The 20,800-nt window shown below is 37.0% G+C and overlaps 1 protein-coding gene across 1 annotated transcript in view; it reads right to left on the reverse strand.

Moving 5' to 3' along the window:
- The window catches only part of Hdx (highly divergent homeobox), a 108,705-nt gene that overhangs the window by 24,060 nt on the left and 63,845 nt on the right, over positions 1 to 20,800 (reverse strand). Inside the window, exon 7 of the mRNA XM_031372501.1 lies at positions 15,818 to 15,964. Coding sequence (XP_031228361.1) covers positions 15,818 to 15,964 — 147 coding nt within the window. The remainder of the gene's footprint in view (positions 1 to 15,817; positions 15,965 to 20,800) is intronic.

The following is a 20,800-nucleotide window of genomic DNA, read 5'->3' on the forward strand; positions in this document are numbered from 1 at the left end:
TCCACAAACCACAAGAAACTCAAGAAGGAAGACCAAAGTGTGGATACTTTGTTCCTTCTTAGAAGGGGCAACAAAGAAGGAAGGACAATCCAGAGACTGCCCCACCTGGAAATCCTTCCCATATTTAATCACCAAACCCAGAAATGTCTCTTTTTTAATTGAGATATTTAACTGAATGCCCAAGATAGCATTTTTAGAGTTCTTTAAGTACTCCAAATATTAATTCTTTGTCAGATATGTGGTTGACAAATATTTTATCTCAGTGTATAACCTGAATTTCTATTCTGGGTTTTCTGCTGCACAAATATAAAACACCTTTAAAATTTTAAAACACTTCCCCTCAAGTTGCTGGTCAGAGGTATGTCAGATGCCCTCAAAAAATGCAGACCATTGCCATTGCTCTTGGTTGCCTTCTAGAACTTGATGGTAAGACCTTATTGCTGATCACAGAACTTGGGGAAATCAAGTTGATACTGACTAGGAAGCTTCCTCCTGGCTGGCTAGTGTTCATGGTACCAGAAGGTGTTATGTTGGTTGCTGAGAGCAAAAAGTCATCAATAGTCTTACCCAGCTGTGAATGCTGTGAGCTACAATAATGGTCAGCATGGCTAAATACTCTCTTATCACTGAAACAGTCGCAAAGATATAGAAATGGTCAATCATTTTCTGATTAGACTTAAGGTCTGCTCTATGGGAAGAAAGGTATGCCTAGTTCTATAAATCTGATTAAAAACCCATGGGTGGGAAGCTCATAGGTTGTACTATTATTATTTTGCTTAATGGACATAACGTCAAACTGTTCCCTAAATTTGTATATTTCTACCTAGAGATTAGTGCAGCTCCCAGATCTTATTAGAAAAAATGTCTGGGCAGTGAATGGGAGTTAATACAGAAACTCACAAATAGTCAAAGTGCAGAGAATAAGGATCTACTGTTTGAAAAGCAGAAAATGAGACATCTATACTATACTCTTCCCTCCAAGGCTCAGGGAACATTTCAGAAGGAGGTGAAGAAATATAAGAGTTAGAATTTGGGAAGAACAGAGTGAAATAGTGTCTCTGGACTGTTGTACTCATGAACTCATGGCAGATGTAGCTGGATGCACAATACTTCCATGAGCTCAAGCCAACTAACATTTCAACATGGAGGGTAGAGTGGCTCATGAACCCTGAGCTGAAGAGCTATTAACATTTGATGGTTTTCGAGGTAAGAAAGGTGAGTTATTTTTAAGATAGGTTGACATAGGTATGTTGACAGCTTCCTATGGATGACTTTACGTCCATGGTATATATCCAATACAAACTGGATTCAGTTGCTTTTTTTTTTTAAAGAAGACATGAGGTATAGAAAAGGAGTGCATCAAGATGAGAGAGGAGAGCCAGGCAGTGGTAGCACACACCTTTAATCCCAGCACTAGGGAGGCAGAGGCAGGTGGATTTCTGAGTTTGAGGCCAGCCTGGTCTACAGAGTGAATTCCAGGACTGCCAGGGCTATACAGAAAAACACTCTCGAAAAACCAAAATAAATAAATAAATAAATAAATTAATTAATTAATTAAAATAAAATTTAAAGAAAACGTGAGAGAGGAGGTGGAGAGGAACTGGGAGGAGTAGAGGAAGGGGATACTGTGTTCAGATTATATTGTATGAGAAAAGAATCTATGTAAAAGGGGGAAAAAGAGGACATAAAATTGGGAGGGAGTGGATCTAAGAGAAGTTATGGGGGTGTTGGGGATTAATATGATCAAAATATACCATATGCATATATGAAATTATCAAATAATTAATAAAATATGTTTTAAAGGACAATTTATTAATGCTTTTGATAGTGGGTTCATTAAAATGATCAGTGACATTGGCAATTAGACTAGCAAAGAAAAAGAGAGATGGCCTCCATTATTAATATCAGAAATAAACCAGAGTCTATCACGGTAGGCTTTATAGACACAAAATAAATAATATGTGGACATATAAACATCTCTGAACAAACAATTGGATGACTTGGATAAAATGGAGCAATTCTTTCAAAACTGCAAATTACCATAGTATAAACAAATTACTTGAACAGAATCTTAACTGTTAAGAAAATTTACTTCATCATTAAAAACTACCCTGTAAAGAAATCTCCAGGACCCCAAAGCCTGTAGATAATTTTGTTTAATGATAAAAAGTAGTATGTAAAAAATTCTAAGAATGAGAGTAAACAAGATATCCATTCTGGCTACTTGGACTTAACATAGAAGTGATTTTTAACTTACATACCAATTAAGGAAAGTATAGGAGTGTATACAGATCAGAGAGGAAGAACTAAAGCTCTATTTGCAGATTATAGGATATAGTTTATACAGAAGATTCCAAGGAATACTCCTACAAATAATAGTGAATTCAGCAATATCTGAGAATACTAGTCAACACAAAGAAACCCACTGTGCTACTATATAGTAAAACTAAATATACTGACCTGGGTATGGTGGCACATACCTTAATCCCAGCACTCTAGAAGCAGAGGCAGGAAGAGTTCCTGTGAATTCCAGGACAGCCAGGGTTACGTGAGACCTTATATCAAAAAGTGAACATATTAAAGTTATAATTTAAAATACTGTATTATTTTCTCCCCATCCCTTCTTTTTGTGGTGTGAGGATTAAATCCAGAATGCATAGTAGGCAAGCTCTTTAACTCTGGACTATACCCGTAGTCCTAGACTATATTCTATCCCTTGAAAAAATACACATATATGTAATAAAATATGTATAGGAATCATATGCTAGAAACTACTGTGTGTGTGTGTGCGTTTGTATGTGTTTGCATATCTAAATACCAATACATGTCCCATTGTTTGTTTGTGGAGGTCAGAGAACAACTTTGGGTGTCAGTCTGGCTTTTACCTTGCTTGAAACAGTGTGATTATAGACATATATTATCATACAGGCTTTTCACTAGTTCTGGGTATTCAAACTCAGGTCCTTACATTTGCAACACAAATGTTTACTCATTGAACTAAGCCTCCAAGCCACTTTTCTAGGTTATAGTTTTGGAGGGTGTAGATTAATGTATGTACACCCATTCAGGTGTGTTTGAATATCATTTTCAAGTGTTGTTCCTTAGGCACCCTTGGTCTTTCTGTCTTTTTGAGAAAGGGTCTCACTATGTAACCTCAATATGTACAGCAGGCTAACTTCATACTCAGGAAAACAAATGCTTCTGACTCCCAGACTCTACAGTAAAAAGGTTTATGTCACCACATCCAGCCAGTTTAGACAGGGTTGCTCACTAGCCTAGGGCTTAATGGCTAGGCAAGTCTTGTCTGGCTAGACTGATAGCCCCAGGGATTGGCCTGAATCCATTTTAACTGTTCTAGAATTCCAGGAGTGTATGTCACCATTCCTGGATTTTAAAAATCTTACTTTTCTTTGTATTTTTGTTCTTTGAGCATTTCATACCTGTATAAATGAAATATGATTGATTATATGTACCTCTCAGCCCCTCCTTACCCCTCCAATTTTCCTGTAACTCCTAATACATCACTCCTCCCAACTCCATGTTTTCTTTGTTACTGTTGTTAACCCACTAAATTTAATTTGTTTTGTTTATATGCACATGAATGTAGGTCCATCCACTGGAGTAAGTGAAACCTACCATTGGCCATACCCAATAATAATAATTCTTTTTTTCCTAGTAGCCTTCAATTGCCAGTAGCTTCTTAGTAACTGATGAGGCTTGGAAACTACCTCCCCCATTTCTGCTGGAATATCAGCTGGCCAACAAGACCTCTCTTAGACATATACCCATTTACTTTTTGTTTGTGTGTTTTTGTTTGTTTTGTGTTATCTGGGGATGGAACATGGATTTTCATATTTATATAGTTAGCACTTTACACTGATAGAGCTATCTTCTCAGACTATCTATCTATCTATCTATCTATCTATCTATCTATCTATCTATCTATCTATAAACCAGAATTTAATCTATACAATAAAAGCTAAATAAATCCAAAGCCATCATAGATACTTTCAAATATAAATAAAAATGTGATTAAGGTTAGTTTTATACTTGGTATGATTTTTCAGAAAAAAAAAATATGTCTGGCAAACAGAAGAACTATTCAGTTAGTTTAAGAAGGCTAACTGTTGTTTGTACTTGCTGGGTTTGGGAGTAGGAATCAAATTCAGGAAATATAGAACTTTAGATGTATTTAGCAGTGTATACTAAACATGATATCTAAAATAAACATATTGTCTTAGATGAAAAGTAATCCAAGAGAAAATTCTTATAAATGTTAGGTAAAATTTTTCTTAAATTGGCTAGCTTTCCCACTAAGGAAAAACACTAGTTTAAAAAGTAGTTTCCATTTCCCTTAATGTTGGCTCATTACAAATAAATTGCTAGACTTCAGAAAATCTAAAGTACTTGACCTTCTCACTAAAGCTTCTTTTATTTTATTTGTCATGCTCTTTCACTATTTCTTATCTGTGAGAGCTGCTACTTATGAAAATGTAATACAGACCCTTTTCTTCTACAATAATCTTAGCCAGAGATCCTGTATAAATGAAGGCATAGGCAACAGGAGAAAGATACCTTCTCTTTAGGATGCTTGTCTTATTTACATCATAAAACCTGAAGGAAGGAGAAGAAAAAGGAAAGAAAAAGAGAAATCAGGTTTCTGCTTATCTTCAACTATTTTGTACTCTACCTGGAGGTGGTGAATCTCTCATGTATAATGACAAACGTAAAGTATGTGATGTGAATATTGGGAAGTATTTGAGAGGGATTTTTTTTTATTCAAAGATTCAAAATATTTTTAGATGCTCCTCAAAACTAAACAGCAGCATGCAGAGTGGCAAAATGTACCTACAGTGAGCCAGCCCAAGTTATACAGAGAGACTGCCTTCAATATGAGCACCCTGAAAGGCAATGGGGAACAATTCAAAAGAGAAATTCATTGGTAAAGATTAAGTTGCTATGATTTGAATATTAATATTCTCTAGCCCTGTTAGTATGATTAGCTTCTAACCTGTAAGATGACAGTATTAAGAGGTCGAGCCCTTGAGAGGTAACTAGGTCATGAGGGTGAATCTCAAGAAGAGATTTACTGCTGTTTAAAAGGAAAAAGAAATTGATGTTATATCTTCTACCATGAAAAAGATAGTCAGCTGTCTAGAAGGGGCCCTAGCCAGACATTACGTATGCTAGCTGGCACATTGGTCTTGGATTTTGTAGTCCTCAAAACTATGACAGGTTTGTTTCTTTCACTTGCTTACAACAACTCATTTAATGTTATTTTGCTCTAGCAACTTGTGATGGCCACTTGTCTGAGTGAAGGGATGCCCAGAGAGCTGATAAACAGGATTTTTCAGTTTAAGAAGGCCCTCTGGAAGGCAGTAGCATTAAAATACTTCAACTGAGGAAAAAGATAAACCTAAACCATTGAATACCTTCTCATTTAGTCTTTTCATTAACATTTCTAAAACATCAAATATAACACTCTTTAAGTTTCTCTAGTCTAGGCATTGGAAGAATGTGGGATCTTTAATTAATTATTGTAATTAATTAATTTGCTGTTATTCCCAAATATTTTCCTAATAGGTGAAGGGCTGCTTGTGTTTTGTGAATCTGACACAAACTAGAACCACCTTGGAAGAAGGAACCTTCATTAAAAAATTGTCTCCATCAGATTGGCCTGTTCATAAATCTGTGGAGCATTTTCTTGATTAATGACTGCTGTCATGTTGGAGAGTCCAGCTCACTGTGTGCAGTACCAGCCGTGATCAGGTGGTACTAGATGGTATAAGAAAGCAAACTGAGCAGCCATAGGAAATAAGCCAGTAAGCAGTGTTCTTCCAGGGTTTCTGCTTCAGTTCCTGCCTCAGCTTCCAAGGATGATGGACTGCAATTTGTAAGCCAAATAAGGCTTTTCACTCCCAAGTTGCTTTTGGTCAGTATTAAATCACAGCAACAGAAAGCAAAGTAGGGCAGTGGATCAGTGTCTAAGTATTGCGCTTAGTTCTTTGCTTCAGATTTTCTTCAACCCAAAGCCCTTTCTGCATTCCAGCTTTTGAATATATGTAAAAAATAAATTTTATCTATTTCATATGAAACTTAATTAGTTTTGAACTATCCAGTTTTTTCAACATTTTTTGAGACAGTGTCTCACTATTTAGCCTCGTTTGCCTTAAAATTGCTCTGTAGATATGACTGGCTTCAAACTCCCAGAAATCCCCCTGCCTCTGCCTCATGAGAGCTTGGGTTAAAGGAGTATATCACCATGCCTGGCTGTTGTTCAACTATTTTACATGATCTTTGGGCAAGTTATTTTATCTCTTGGCTTCAGATTCCTTGTGTGCAAATTGAGGGTTTTCTGGTTTCCAAATTCTGTCCTTTTTAGGATGATAAGTATCCTTCCAGGACGGTCATCAATTGATAGAATAGGATTTATGTCTTTTTAACTAGAACACCTATGAATAATTTCACAAGTATAATGGCTATTAAAAATGAAGACTTTTGACCATAAATTTCTAATAGTATTTCTATTAAGCAATTTGAAAGTATATTCTTAACTTTTAGTTCAGATGTATGTTATAATATAGTTCATATTTTCTGTGATACACATATACATGTATATATAAACATATATAGTATACAATTCTGTTAGATATTTATTTGTTCATACTACAAATATTACTGAATACTATACAGCAATCATATATACAGTAGTAAAGATAACAAGCATGATATATTGAGGGAACTTGAACTTACAATACAGTACTGGTGGTACATATAAAAGCAAATGCAAACTAAATATTTTGACTAGATGTTACAATGAGAGCCAGCTAGATTGTTTAACTACAACAATGTACTGCAGAGAAGACTTTTTCATATTTAACTCTGTCTCTCAATTTTATAAAGGGAAGAAAAAATATTGTGTAATAGCAGGGCACTGAGTTAAATCTCAGGGTACTTATCAGCTTATTTCCTGTACTTCCTGTTCTTTATTGAGACAGTGTATCACTGTGTAGCCCTGGCTAGCCTAGAACTTATTAGGTAGAGGACGCTGGTCTAAAAATTATAGGTAACCTCCTGCATTCTCCTCCTGAGTTTTAGGTCTAAAGGTGTAAATCAAATACTAGCCTGTAAAATTTATTATTTTAACCTTTTTTTGAGTGCCAGGCTTGAACCCAGTGTTCTGTGTATACTAGGCAAGTACCCTAACACTAAAATATGCCCTCCCCTAAATTGATTAAGAATCACTTGACTTCTTTTCGTCCTGCTGAGGATTTAATCCTAGGCTTTGCAAAGCATAGTGCTAGGCTTTGCTAGCACTTTTCTGGGTAGGTGAGTGCTCTGCCTCAGTGCTCACTGACTAAATTAATGTCCAAGATAGATAATAGAAGCCAGGCTTGGTAGCTTTTATCTATAATCCCAGCACTTAGGAGGCTAAGGGAAGAGGGCTGTTTCAAGTTCAAGGCTAGTAACCTCAGCTACTTAGCTTAGACTATAGAAACTCTGTTTTAATAAACAAAACAAAAAAATGATGATAACAGAGAATTTACTATATAATTGAAAAAATTGTGGTCTGTTTAAAGACATTTCAAATCTAGCTATACTCTTCTGAAACTAAACGCAATCTTAAATTTTAAAATGTACATGCATTTTTCCATGCAATTAATTTAAATTTCACAAAATCAATTTTAAACATTCAATTGTGTATCGTTCCCACTGATATTTGGTCATACATGAGTATATTTGGGCCTGTCCACCATAAACAACACAGAGATGGAAATGGCAGGCATTATAATAGAATTATCACAAGACAGGGGGTATGTTACTGGTTTTTGGGTACTGTTCCCATGTAATTTTATAGGCTTTGTGAAATATCTTCTGACTTACGGCTAACTAAAGCTCAGAGACATTAAAGCAACTGCAAGTTCCTTAAGCAAGCTGCAATCTTCATACAGCACAGAGTTCTGGCACATGAGAGGTTCATCATGCACAGCTGTTAAATGAATAAGTTAATAAACAATAGACAGGAATCTAGAAATAAGATTTCAAGTTAAAGAAGCATGGGCATTGTAACTATAATTAAAATCACACCAATGGCGTGCCACATTTTCTTCCCAGGCTTCTTACAAATACAGTAATCCTCTCATATCTTTGCTTTTGCTGTTTGTAGTTTCAGTTACCAGTAGTCAAATGTAGTCTGCGAAAAGAAACATATGTCTTGATTTTTATCAGTGAGACTATAGTCACATGGATTTTTATCACAGTATAGAGTTATAACTGTTTTTGTGTGTTAATGGTCATTGTCGTTAATATCTCGTAGCTGATGTAGAAACTAAACTTTATCATAGACATGTATCCATAAGCTAAAAGCAATATATGAAGGGTTTCAGTTTCAGAAATACATTAGAGGTCTTAGAATGAGTCCATGAATCAAGAATGTAACTTAATGTGACAGAACAAGGAAAAAAATCTCTAAAATGTCAAAATTTTGTCATAAGCAGTAGTTGACTAGCCATCTAGACACAAAAGTCACTTTAGTAATCAGCCACATGAACAACCTCTGTACTTAACAAGATCTCTCCTGAACTCTCAAGAAGATATTTTTATGGTAAAAACTCTTGCTCAGAGCAATTTAACAAATATTATAGAAAAAGTCCTTCTAAGACCCATCCCCTGAAGAGAAGATGGGTTTTAAAAGGATTTTTTTCTCTAATATTTGGCAAATTGCTCTGAGCCACCAACCAGGCAGCATACACAAGCTGGTCTGAGGACCTTGACACACATACAGCAGAGGACTGCCTGCTCTGGACTCAGTGAGAGAAGATGCATCTAACCCTCAAGAGACTTGAGGCCCCAGGGAGTTGGGAGGTCTGGTGGGGTAGGGGTGGGGGACATCCTCTTGGAGATGGGGCGGGGGAGGTATGGGATAGGGAGCAGTTGGGGGAGCAGACCAGGAGGGGGATGGATGACTGGACTGTAGAAAAGGATTAAAGAATAAAAAAATAATAAAATAATTTTTAATAACTTTAAGCAAAAATAAAAAAATATCACTTTATCTTTGTCTTATATAATGTGAGTTTCTGTAGGTATAGTAGATTATGCACATAACTGATGAGGGACTTCATATCAATAGTACTAGCTTAAAAACATACTAAGTGCATGCCTAAAACCCACTGAGAGAATCCTAGCCATGAATACTGAGGCTATATCACCTTGAATTTGGGAAGTGTATATTTCTAAAAATAATCTTTCCTTATTTTTTTTTCTTTTGAAGTACAGAGGGAAGGGGTCCCAGGAAGGCCCTGAAGCATAAAGTATCTATTATCAATGGCAGATTAAACAGAACATTTGAAAAAATATTTAAATATTTGACAGAAAAGTTAGAAGATAAATTTGAGGATACCTTATTGAAGGTAGAGTAAAGAAAAAAGCAGGTTAAAAATAAGAATTACAAAGAGACAGTTGTATCCCTGTAAAGGAAGTAAGCAATTCAGATTGGAGTGAGTGAGTCATAAGATTCAGGAAATATATTTTCAAGATGATGAAACTGCTCTACTGCCAAATGTACGGGGATGTATTGAGAAAGTATGCAAAGAAACTAGTATCAAGTACTTAGAAAAATAAGTAAGCAAACATGTAAATATCAGAAATACAACATAAGAAAGATACTGTGGTAGCATACACTAATAGTGCCAGCACTTCGAAGGCTGATGTTTCCACAATTTCAAAGCCAGCCTAGGTTACAGTATCAGACAGCTAGAGATACAGAGGAAGACCATGTCTCAGAAACCAACAGCAAAAAATACATAAATTATAAGTTTCAAGGGAATAAAATATATAATATGTAATGAAAAACAATATTGCACCACAAGGTGTCAAGTATTTACATTATGATCATATTAATATTTTATAAGTTTGTTTGGAGATTCTAACAGGGGCATGTCATTATTTCTGTAGTTTTCACAGAAGTATGGTCTACCTCTGTTGAGAATGGTTGCTGCCTTTAACTAAGCCTCTGTTTCAGGAGGAACACATACAAAGTTGTAAGGCAGGAAAGAAACCTGCCTAGCTGACCAACTTGGCTGAAATCAACCCTGGTTTCTCAGGTCAGATCACCCCAACAACCCAATGTTAATAATGAATATCACATTAACCAACACTCAGGGAGGATAAGAAGGAAGAAAAATGAACAGAAGTGAATGAAAAGATTAATGAAACAATGGCAGAAGATTTTTAAAGCCTTGAAACATATAGCAAACATGTAATAGATACCAGTTAACATGGATAAAACGAAGTAGCAATATAAATAGGTTTGTGAGGGCTAGTTAGATATGCCTTATATTTGTTCTTCTTTCTTGTAAAATAATAGCAGGTTTAGCTGAACACAAAATTGACACAGTAAAACTCTATTTGTAGCTTCCCTTGCACTTAGGTTATGACCATGTGACTAAACTTTAGCCAATTTGTTGGAAGTGAAAGTGTTTAATGATAGTTTCTCCAGTTTCTTTTTGAATGATAGCTAGTATATAGCTTTGATATTTTCTCTTCTCTCTGTTGTACACCTTGGAGTTATATATGCCACCATAATGGATCTTGAAGAGGTGTTGCACTACAGAAGTGGCAGAAAAATCACTAAGGCTACCCTAGCAGTTTTACACTAGCTGTAGACAGTGTATCAGCTGGACAGAATTGTAGAGGTTTGTCTAAACCATTGTTATTTTGAATCTTTCTGTAACTCACAGCTAATTCTAATAAATATAGGACATCATTCACAGATGGCAGTAAATACCAAAAAGACTTTCTAATTGAGTAAAAAATGTTTGGCTCTAGCTACTGGAAAAGGTAGGACAGGAGGAATAGGGAGAGTTTTTCAAACAAATTCTACAGCACTTCTTAGCCTGGTCCTCAGTTAAGCTAAGGCTAGAAGCCCCGGAGACCCTGAAGGGACAGTAGGAGCTTTGCCTGCTCCCAGGAACCAGGCTCATGCCACTGTCTACTGCCCCAAAACAATTGGCCTGACAATGCTCCCCACAGGAACCATAACTTAATAAAAACCCTAGTAGTAGGCACAAAAGCTTCCTTTTGAATGGTTGATAAGAGTAGTCCATATAGCTGTCAAAACAATATAGATTTTGAAAGTAGCCTCTTGGGGTGGATCCCAGTTGCTAAAGACTTCCCACACTTAGGGCACAGCCTTAGGTAGTTTGAACTGGATCCGACTCGAAAGCCTCTAGTTTCCATTGTTCTAAAACATCCTATGCAAGCTTCCAAGGAAGAGAAGTGGATAAACAGTCCTTAGCCACCTGCATCACCTGTGAACCAAAATAATTATCATAATAGCAAGATGTGCATAAAGGCACAATTCCAGGCCTTCCCATGTCAGTGGCAGCCAAGAATTGTCTAATTAGACTTAAGACCCATTCAACAGGAGGGAAATCATACCTGGCACTGGAAACCTAGCAAGCTTTCAAGGGCTAACAAAGTCATGGACTTAGAAAAGAATCTAATCCATTGTACTAGACCAGCATAATTCTTTACTACATTCTAAAACTTTATCTTTTTCCCCAGAGATAAGTATGGCTACTAAAGAAGCCCCTCCTTACAGCAAATGGAGACCATCCTGAAAACCATAACTGGACACAATGCAGAGAACAACAAACTGTGGGGAACTCAGCTCCAGAAGCTACATCTGCATCACAATTCCTCTCTGTCAGTCTCAAAGAATATCATGGAGGAGAGGGCAGAAAAGCTGTAAGAGCCAGAAACAATCTAGCTATGAAAGGGCTACATAAACAAGACTGGAACAATGACAAGATCAATGGGTATATTATCATGAAATGAAAGGAATTTTGTGAGGTCCCACCCAGCAATCAATGACTCTGGGGAGAAGAAGAATTAGCCTAACCTAAAAGGATTATTTACCACCAACCCACTTGTTGTTGGTTGTCTAATGGAGAATGATCAGCCCTGAAATCATATATACATAAATAACAATGGGCTCAACAAGTTTATATTTGCATAGGTTTGAGGAAAAATTAGTAGCAAGTACCAAAAACAATAGTGTCCCTTACCGCATGTGTATGTGTGTATGTCTATGTAACAATGACAATCAAAGGAAAAGAAGCCATCAACTTGGAGAGGACATGGGTGGATAACTGGGGATGGATGGATGGAGGAAAGTAATATTATTCTAGTTCGATGAAAATTATTTAGTTGTTCTATTTATTGTTAGTGTGTGGGTGTGGGTGTGTGTTCATGCTCAGATACACACATGCCATAGTGTGAACGTAAATAACAGAGGACAATTTCCAGGTGCTAATTAGTTATCTTCTTGTACCATGGAAAATGAAGCTCAAATCTAGGTTATGGCTTACAGAGCAAGCGTTTTTACTCAAGGAAGTAGGTTTGATTCTTACAAATAAAATTTAAAATGACAAAAACACAAGCTCTACATTTCCCTATTTAACTTTACTAGGTTTTCCATGTTACAATCCCACATTAATAAAACCAGAGGAGAGAGAGCAGAAATTAGCAGTTGGGGGTTGGAGGTGGGGAGTGAATCTCTCTAAGACTTGCCAAAGACCCTGGACAGGGGATGTTCCAGGGAGTCTGTGAAGTTGACTCTAGCTAGGACTTCTAGCAGTGGGGAATATGGAACTTGAAGTGACTACCTCCTGTAGCCAAGCAGGAACCCCAGTGGAGGAATAAGGACACCAACCCACCCACAAAACATTTGACCAAAATGTTTCCTGCCTACAAGATATGTAGGGACAAAAACTGGAGGGAATGGCCAACCAATAACTGGCCCATCTTGAGACCCATCCCATGGGCAAGAACCAATCCCTGACACTATTAATGGTACTCTGTTATGCTTATAGACAGAAGCCTAGCAAAACTTTTCTGAGAGGCTCCTCCCAGCAGCCAAAGGAAAGAGTTTCAGAGAGTCACAGCCAAACATTAGATTGAGCTTTGGGAGTCTTGTAAAAGAGTTGGGAAGGATTGAGACTCCACAGAATGGCCAACAGAGTCAACTAACCTGGACCCTTGGGGGCTCCCAGAGACTGAATCAACAACTAAAGAGCAAGCATGGGCTGGACCTAGCATCCCCTGCCCCACACATATGTAGCAGAAGTACTGCTTGGTCTTCATGTTGATCCTCCAACAACTGGAGCATGGGCTGTCTCTGACTCTGATGTCTTCCTGTGGATCCTGTTCTCCTATCTGGGCTGCCTTATCTGGCCTCAGTTGGAGAGGATATGCCTAGGTCTGCAGAGACTTGATATGCTAGGGTTTGTTGATACCCAGGAAGGCCTCCCATTCTCAGAGGAGAAAGGGAGGGGAGGGGAAGGGGCTGTGTGTATTGGGGGAAGTGGAAGGGGGCTGCAATCAGGATGGAAAGTGAATAAATAAATTAATGAACAAATAAAATAATAAGGAATAATGTTTAAAAAGTCTCCAGTCATTTTTTTTGTATCATTTCTCTTGCTGTATTTGAAACTCCTTTAGAACAGGATGTATCTGATGCATTTCTTTCTCATTGAAAGTGTACACTCTTGCACAGCAGCATACTTGGCAAACACAGGATGAAAACTGATTTTACATCTGGATCACAACAAGAAGAAAGACACTGACTAGGATAGTAAGTGATTTTAGAGTAGCATTTGAAAAACCTTTGCCCTTCATCTTCTCTTTATGTGTTTGAAAAAAATGTTATTTCATCTGGAAGAGTTTTATATTTTGTTACTTGTTCTTTAATAGTACCTCCCTCTTGGTCTTCTGAGAGGACCCTCAAGTATGACTGAAGCCATGCAATAACTTTGCACAATGCCAAATGTTATCATTTCTTCCTCTGAGTTGAATGAGACTGGGAAACCAATGGTAGAAATCTTTATACCAAAGAAACCAGCAGATGGTTAAAAAAAAAAAAAAAGGCATTTGTCTCTTAAAGAAACATTATTAAATATTTACAATACCACAATTATCTCAACCTCCTATAAAAGTCTTCCAAGTGGAATATAAACTAATTTTCCCCACAATTGATCAATACAATTATTTTTATTTATCATTTATTATGAGATACTTTGGAGAAATGTTTATATATACCTTTTTCAATTAAAAAATGCTTTATTTGCTTTTTAATCATTTAGTTGTGTTATTTACACACTAGATATAATTTCCTTATCTGACAAATAATTTTTAAATACGCATTTCCCATTAGTAAGGGAAACACTCCTCCAAACTGATGGGAATGCAAACTACTCTGTCAATCAATTCAACATTTTCTTAGAAAATTGGAAATAGTTCTACTTCAAAACCCAGCTATACCACTCCCAGGATATATACCCAAAAGATGCACCAGCATCTCACAAGGTCACTTGCTCAGCTATGTTCATAGCAGCTTTATTTATGATAGCCAGAAACTGGAAACAACCCAGATGTCCTTCAAGTGAATAATGCATAAAGAAAATATGGTTCCTTTATTCAATGGAATACTATTCAAGTATTACAAACAAAGACATCGTGAAATTTGCAAGCAAATGGATGGACTAGAAAATACCATCCTGAGTGCACGGTATGTTTATTAGCCATAAAGTGCAAGATAATTACACTGAAATCCACAGACCCAAAGAAGCCAAATAACAAAGCAAAGGAGGATGCTTGAATCTTCCTCAGAAGAGGAAATAAAATAGAAATCGGAGGTAGATGGAGGGAGGGAACTAAGTGGACAGGAGATGGGGAGGGAAACAAAATGGGTAGATCAGATGTAGGGAAAGCAGGGGAGAGAGAATAGAAATTGGTAATGTGCAGGGGCGGAGGGGGTGTCTATGAGGTGACATTAGCTGAGATTCCTAGCAGTTGGAGATATGGATCCTGAAGTGGCCACCCTCTGTCCCAGTAGAGAAATAAGGACACCTACCCATCCACAAAACCTTAGACCTAAAATGTATCCTGCCTACAAGATGTGCAGAGACAAAGATGGAGCAGAGACTGAGGGAATGGCCAACCAATGACTGGCCCAAACTGAGACCTACCCCATGGGTAAGAACTAATTCCTGTCACTATGATAATCTGTTATGCTTGCAGAGAGGATCCTAGAATAACTGTCCTCTGAAAGGCTCCACCCAGCAGCCGATGGAAAGAGATACAGTGACTCACACCCAAACATTAGATGCTCAGAGAGTCTTGTAGAAAGCTTTAAAAAGGATTGAGGGATCTGAAGAGGATAGAAAACTCCACAGGAAGTCCAATAGAGTCAACTGACCTCTACCTTTGGGGACTCCTAGAACTAAACACCAACTAAAGATCATAAATGGCTGAACCTAGGCCTCTGGTACCTATGCAGCAGATGTGCAGCTTGATCTTTATGTGGGTCTCCCAACAACTGAAGCGGGGACTGTCCCTGACTCTGTTGACTGCCTATAGATCCTATAGGATCTATAACTGAACTGCCTTGTCTGGCCTCAGTGGGAGAGGATGTACCTAATTCTGCAGTGACTTGATATGTCAGGGTAGGGTAATAATGAGGGGGCTCTTCCTTTTCTGAGGAGGAGAGGGGGGAGTGGGTGGAAGAGAAGGGGTAATAAGTAGAGGAGCTATGTGAGGGGGTACTGGGAGGAGGGGGGCTGATATTGAGATATAAAGTGAATTAATTAATTAATTAATTAACAAATGAAAATTCTAAAAGAAAAAAATTTCTCCCACTATGCAGGCCTGTTCATGTCATTAATAATATTGTTTGCACTACCCCATGCTGCTAGTTTTCAATCCCTCATTTTGTTGTTCATTAACTAAAGCATGAAAATTACTGAACAAGTCTTACCCGAACTATTTCACAGTCGACATTTAATTCAGTTGCAACAGCTTCAATCTTCTCTCTGCATACAGAGCCCAGGCTGGTCATACCATTGTCCCAGTACTTCTTAAGAGTAGCCAAGTCTCGGTCACTGAATTGAGTGCGGTCCTGTAGCTAGAAAATATGTTTAAAATTTAATATGAGATGGTAAACAGGGTGGGAAGTAGCAAGCTAAGTTCAATATATAATACTGTGACAGTGATACAGAGATATTCTAAGACACACTTGCGCCTCTTCTTTTAGCTATCAGACTGCATTTTTTTACTTGCAAAAATTAGTGTGTTGAAGTGAACACAGGTGTCAGGAGTTCAAACTGACCTCCTAAGCAAAGGTACAAAAGGCTGGCATTCGCCACCTCTCAAGGCAATAATAAACTTGTAACAAAGAACTCTTATTAAGCCCAGAATGGGTGAGAATCTTATACTCAACAATATTATTTTCTCTTTCAAAGTAGTAGGTCTTTAAGATCCCATGTTTCTCTATTTGGATGTAAATTAAAACAAAGAAAACAACAACAAAAAACACTTTCTCATAGAAAACGTAGGACCCAGGTCTCCTTGTTTGGCAATAGGACCAATTGGTCTATCTCACAGTTAACTTGTATATGCGCTAGCCTTGTCTCCCGGCTTTCTATAAATTATGAGATGCCTACAGTCATGGTAGGGAGGAAATTAGATGCCCCCACACTTTGGCCAAAATGAAAATAAATCCATTTGCTTTGACTAATTTCTGTTTCTTAGATTATCTAAAATCCAGACAATCCGAGACTCTGAGTTTATGAACCCATGTCCAGCAAATATAGCAGATAAACAAATTTTACAAGTTTTGCCATATTTCTTCATTATTAAAATATACATTTTCATTGTTTTAAATTGCCATAATAAATATGCTAGAACGAAAGGAGAAGATTTGCTTTTAAGTGACAGAAATGCAATGCACTTCACTCTGCAAACATTTTCATTATAGCAAACAGATAAACAAGAATATTATTTAAATTAACAACCTGAAATAACACTTAACATTTTAATTTATATTCTTTCAAACTTTTACTTATAATGCACACATTCCCACTCATATATTATACAAAATTAACAAAGTTAGAGGCTGTGGATAAGAGCTCACTCAGTAAAGTGCTTGCTTTGCATGCAAGAGATTGGTTTGCTTTGAGTCCTAGGCACCCATATAAAAGCCCAAAATGATGGCGTGCTCTTATAAAGCCAGTGTTGGGGAGACAGAGACCGAAGATTTTCTGGGTCTAAATGTTCAGCCAATCCTAGCCTAACTGTTGAACTGCAAGCCAATTTGAGACCCTGTCTCAAAGAAAGTCTATATTATTCCTGGTGATGGCACCCTGCTCTACACACATGTAAATTTATACATATATGTATACCTGAAACATATAGAAACATACATACACATACAAACACATGGACACACACACACACACACACTACAGATAACCTAATATCACTGTGCTGCCTGCCCTTTGGTGTTAATCTAAAGTAGTCTTCCAGGTGGAGAAAAACTCTAAAGGTCCCAAGAAGAAATTTCACACAATTGTGACAACTTAACCAATATATATTTCATAGCTTACTTCATCTTTTCTATAACATTCTAACAATGCTACAGAGAATGTAGAGAGAAACTATAAATCTTTTTCCTCCCAGTTTGGCCAAACTGCAAACAAATCTATTTACTTTATCAATTTGTTACTTAATTACTTTACAAGACAGCAAGTTTACGAACTTAAGGACCTTTGGTAACATGATGAATTTAAAAGACAAATTAGTAAAATGTAAGGGGACATTATAATTATGAAAAATGAATCATATTTATAGTCTCCAAAAGTTTCCAATAAACCTAAACCTTTTTGTTCTTAGGCTTTTAAAAAACCCAATATAGTACATGCTTTATACATTGTTTAATTCAATGAGTTTCAGAGGTGTCCTGGGAAGTAAACTAGAAAAATGATAGAATAATGACTATCATTTTGCTGATAAAACGCCTGGAAAAGAAAGGTCAAAGAACTTGTTCAGTAGGTCACAAAGGGTCCAATGAAGAGGTAGAAATAGAAATATCTCTAATTCTTTTTCTGTAAGCTTTATCCTATGATATAGCCAATTATATTATGGAATATTGGAAAAATTGAAAAATGGGCCTTACATATACAATTGTATATATTATATTTTTTATATAATGAAAATTGGTGTGTATCTATGTTTGTGTGATAAGATAAAGGAGAAAGAAAAAGGGAATGAGAGGTAGAAGGTAGAGATAGAGAAGGTGGGATGTAGTGGGGGGAAGGATGAAGTGGGGGGTAGATTGACAGGTAAAGAAAAAGAGGGAAGGAGATATAAAAGGCAGAGATAGATAATAGATAGATAGATAGATAGATAGATAGATAGATAGATAGATAGATAGATAGATAGATAGATAGATGAGAGAGAAATAAATAGGAGACTATAAGAGTGATTTTAAAAGTGTTGCAAATCATGATGTTTGGGGTATGCGGTTGTGTTAGTATAGTTAGTTCATCTTAGCATAACATGACTTTCTCATTACCAACACAGAGCAGAGATAACCCTGACCCCCTCATCAGGCAAGGAAATAAAACATTATATTAGTAGTCAGGGCTCTGCCAGTAAGTAGTAGTGGAGCTGCCAATAGTCTCTAGTAGGGCAGATGGAGGGGTATAGGGCTTCAACTGGGAATGTAACCATTACTCCCTTCTGCCTCCTCACTGCAAGTGGCTTCAGAAGTGCTAAAGTATATTGCAGGGTCATTGAATGCAGGACTCTATGAGGCAGCTCTGAGTTTGGGCTCACAATGGCTAGGATGGGCCTTTTGTGTGATGCAGGTGATTTTGAGTCATCACGCTCTAGTAAGTAAACCCAATAAACCCACTTGTTCCGCAGGCTGGATTTGAATGGAATCTTGCCTTTGGTCTGTTTTTGTTGCTGGATTTGGACTGAATAGATATTTGTTCACATCTCCACAGGAGAAGCAATGCAATAGAGGCTCCAGTGCTGTGCTGCCTTTGCCGAACATGAAGTTTATTTAGTTCCACACTAAGAATGCCCTTCAAATACTTCCTACATGTATACTCCTTTTAATGTGTTATTTCTAACTTCAATTTTATATGTAGGACCTCCTAAATCAGACTCAGAAGTAGGAAATAAAATATGTCCAAAAGGGCCAGGGAGATGGTCCAGTGAGCTCTGTAAGCATGAGGACTTGAGCTCAAATCACCAGCTCCCACATAAAAGTAGCATGTGTGCCAAGTGTGCCTATAGCCCCAGTACTGGGAAGTGGAGCTAACTGGACTCCTGGTGTTTATTACCCAGCCAATCTAGGCAAAATGGCAAGTTTCAGGTTCAATGAGACTTTACTCTTTTTGTCTCTGTCTCCATCTCTCTTCCTTTATGTGTCTTTCTCAAATCTCTCTCTTCCTCTTCCCCTCTCTCTCTCTGGATATGTATATTCATAAATTCAATTACAAAGGGATAGAAAGATGGCTCAAAAGTTAAGGACATACTGTTCTTTCACAGAATCAAAATTTGATTCCCAGCACTGATGCTGGATGTCTCACAACTCCCTATCACTATACTTCCAAGGGATCTGACCACCTATTCTGGTCTCCACAGGCAATGGCAAACATGTGGTGCACAAGCATATGTTCAGGTGTACACACATACATACAATTAAAAAATAAAACTTGAAAATGATGACTAGTTAAATCTGCTTCTCTTTACTTAAAAATTAATGTTTATTAAATCATATGTTTGCAATGAATGAATCTAAACATGTCATTTAAAGTTTTGGTTTTTTTCCTCATCAAAGGGGTCTAACGTTAAGTTATTTGCAACCTAAAAATCACAACACTTATTCATTCTACATTGATTGTACAACAGTTTTGGAATTAAAATTCTCAAAACACAGGATAAAATCAATTGTAGAAGATTCTAAGAAGGTTCAAATAATTCTTTGCAACTGCTGTCATGAATTTCCACTGCACCAAATTCTCTAGTGCGAGTTAACCTACATTACTGTCAAAATGGAAGAAGTAATGAACAGAACACTGAACACACTCAGCCAATTAATTTGTAATTCATTTAGAGGACATCCAAAGCTGATTCATTCTTTAAATTGAACTAAATAAAACCTGATTTTATTTGCTAGAAATGTGCTGGGGTCTAAGCATTAGAAATGCTAAAGGCGACCTATTATGACAATGCCTATTAAGTAGAAGCTTATGAAAGAAGCACAGTTCTTTTTAAAGCTCCTAAGAGCATATTTTAACTAAGAAAATAAATACGGTAATAAAAATCAATTAGCATTAAAATTGCAAAGACCCATTTAGAGAGGGAACAGAGTGAGTGGACATTTACAGGATAAGGTGAATTCTCCCCTAAGGAAGACCGAAATTGAAGTCAAATGTGTCTTTCTATATTGGACTCTCAGGTCAACTTCGTTTTAGGAAACACACTGAAGCCTAAAGTTCTGGCTTAGGTAAAGGACACTGTCAATAATTCTGTTGATTTTGTTCAAAGGTTGCATTCCAAAAGTCCAGGGTTTCCTAAATGTGACATAAAAAAGAGCACTGTGAGGGTGCTACCCTGAAACAAGCGCTTAACATGAAATACAAACAAATAAAAATAAAAGAATATAAAAATCAATTCCTGTTTTCCCTTTTTCACCTGTAAACCTATTAAGTTTAACACTCAACATAACCACTAGCAGTAGATTCTTCAGTAACATTCTAGGACTAAAATGCATATATGGAGTCAGGTTCAGTGACTTATACTGTAATGCCATCATTAGAGAATCACTCTGAGTTGCAGCCTGAACTGCATAGCAAGCACTAGGACAGCCACAGGCTATGTGTGAGATTCTCCCTCTTGGTTCTTAGCATACATATATATGTATATATATATATATATATATATATAT

This window comes from Mastomys coucha, chromosome X (genome assembly GCF_008632895.1).
Source record: "Mastomys coucha isolate ucsf_1 chromosome X, UCSF_Mcou_1, whole genome shotgun sequence".
In the NCBI taxonomy this organism is placed as follows: domain Eukaryota; kingdom Metazoa; phylum Chordata; class Mammalia; order Rodentia; family Muridae; genus Mastomys; species Mastomys coucha.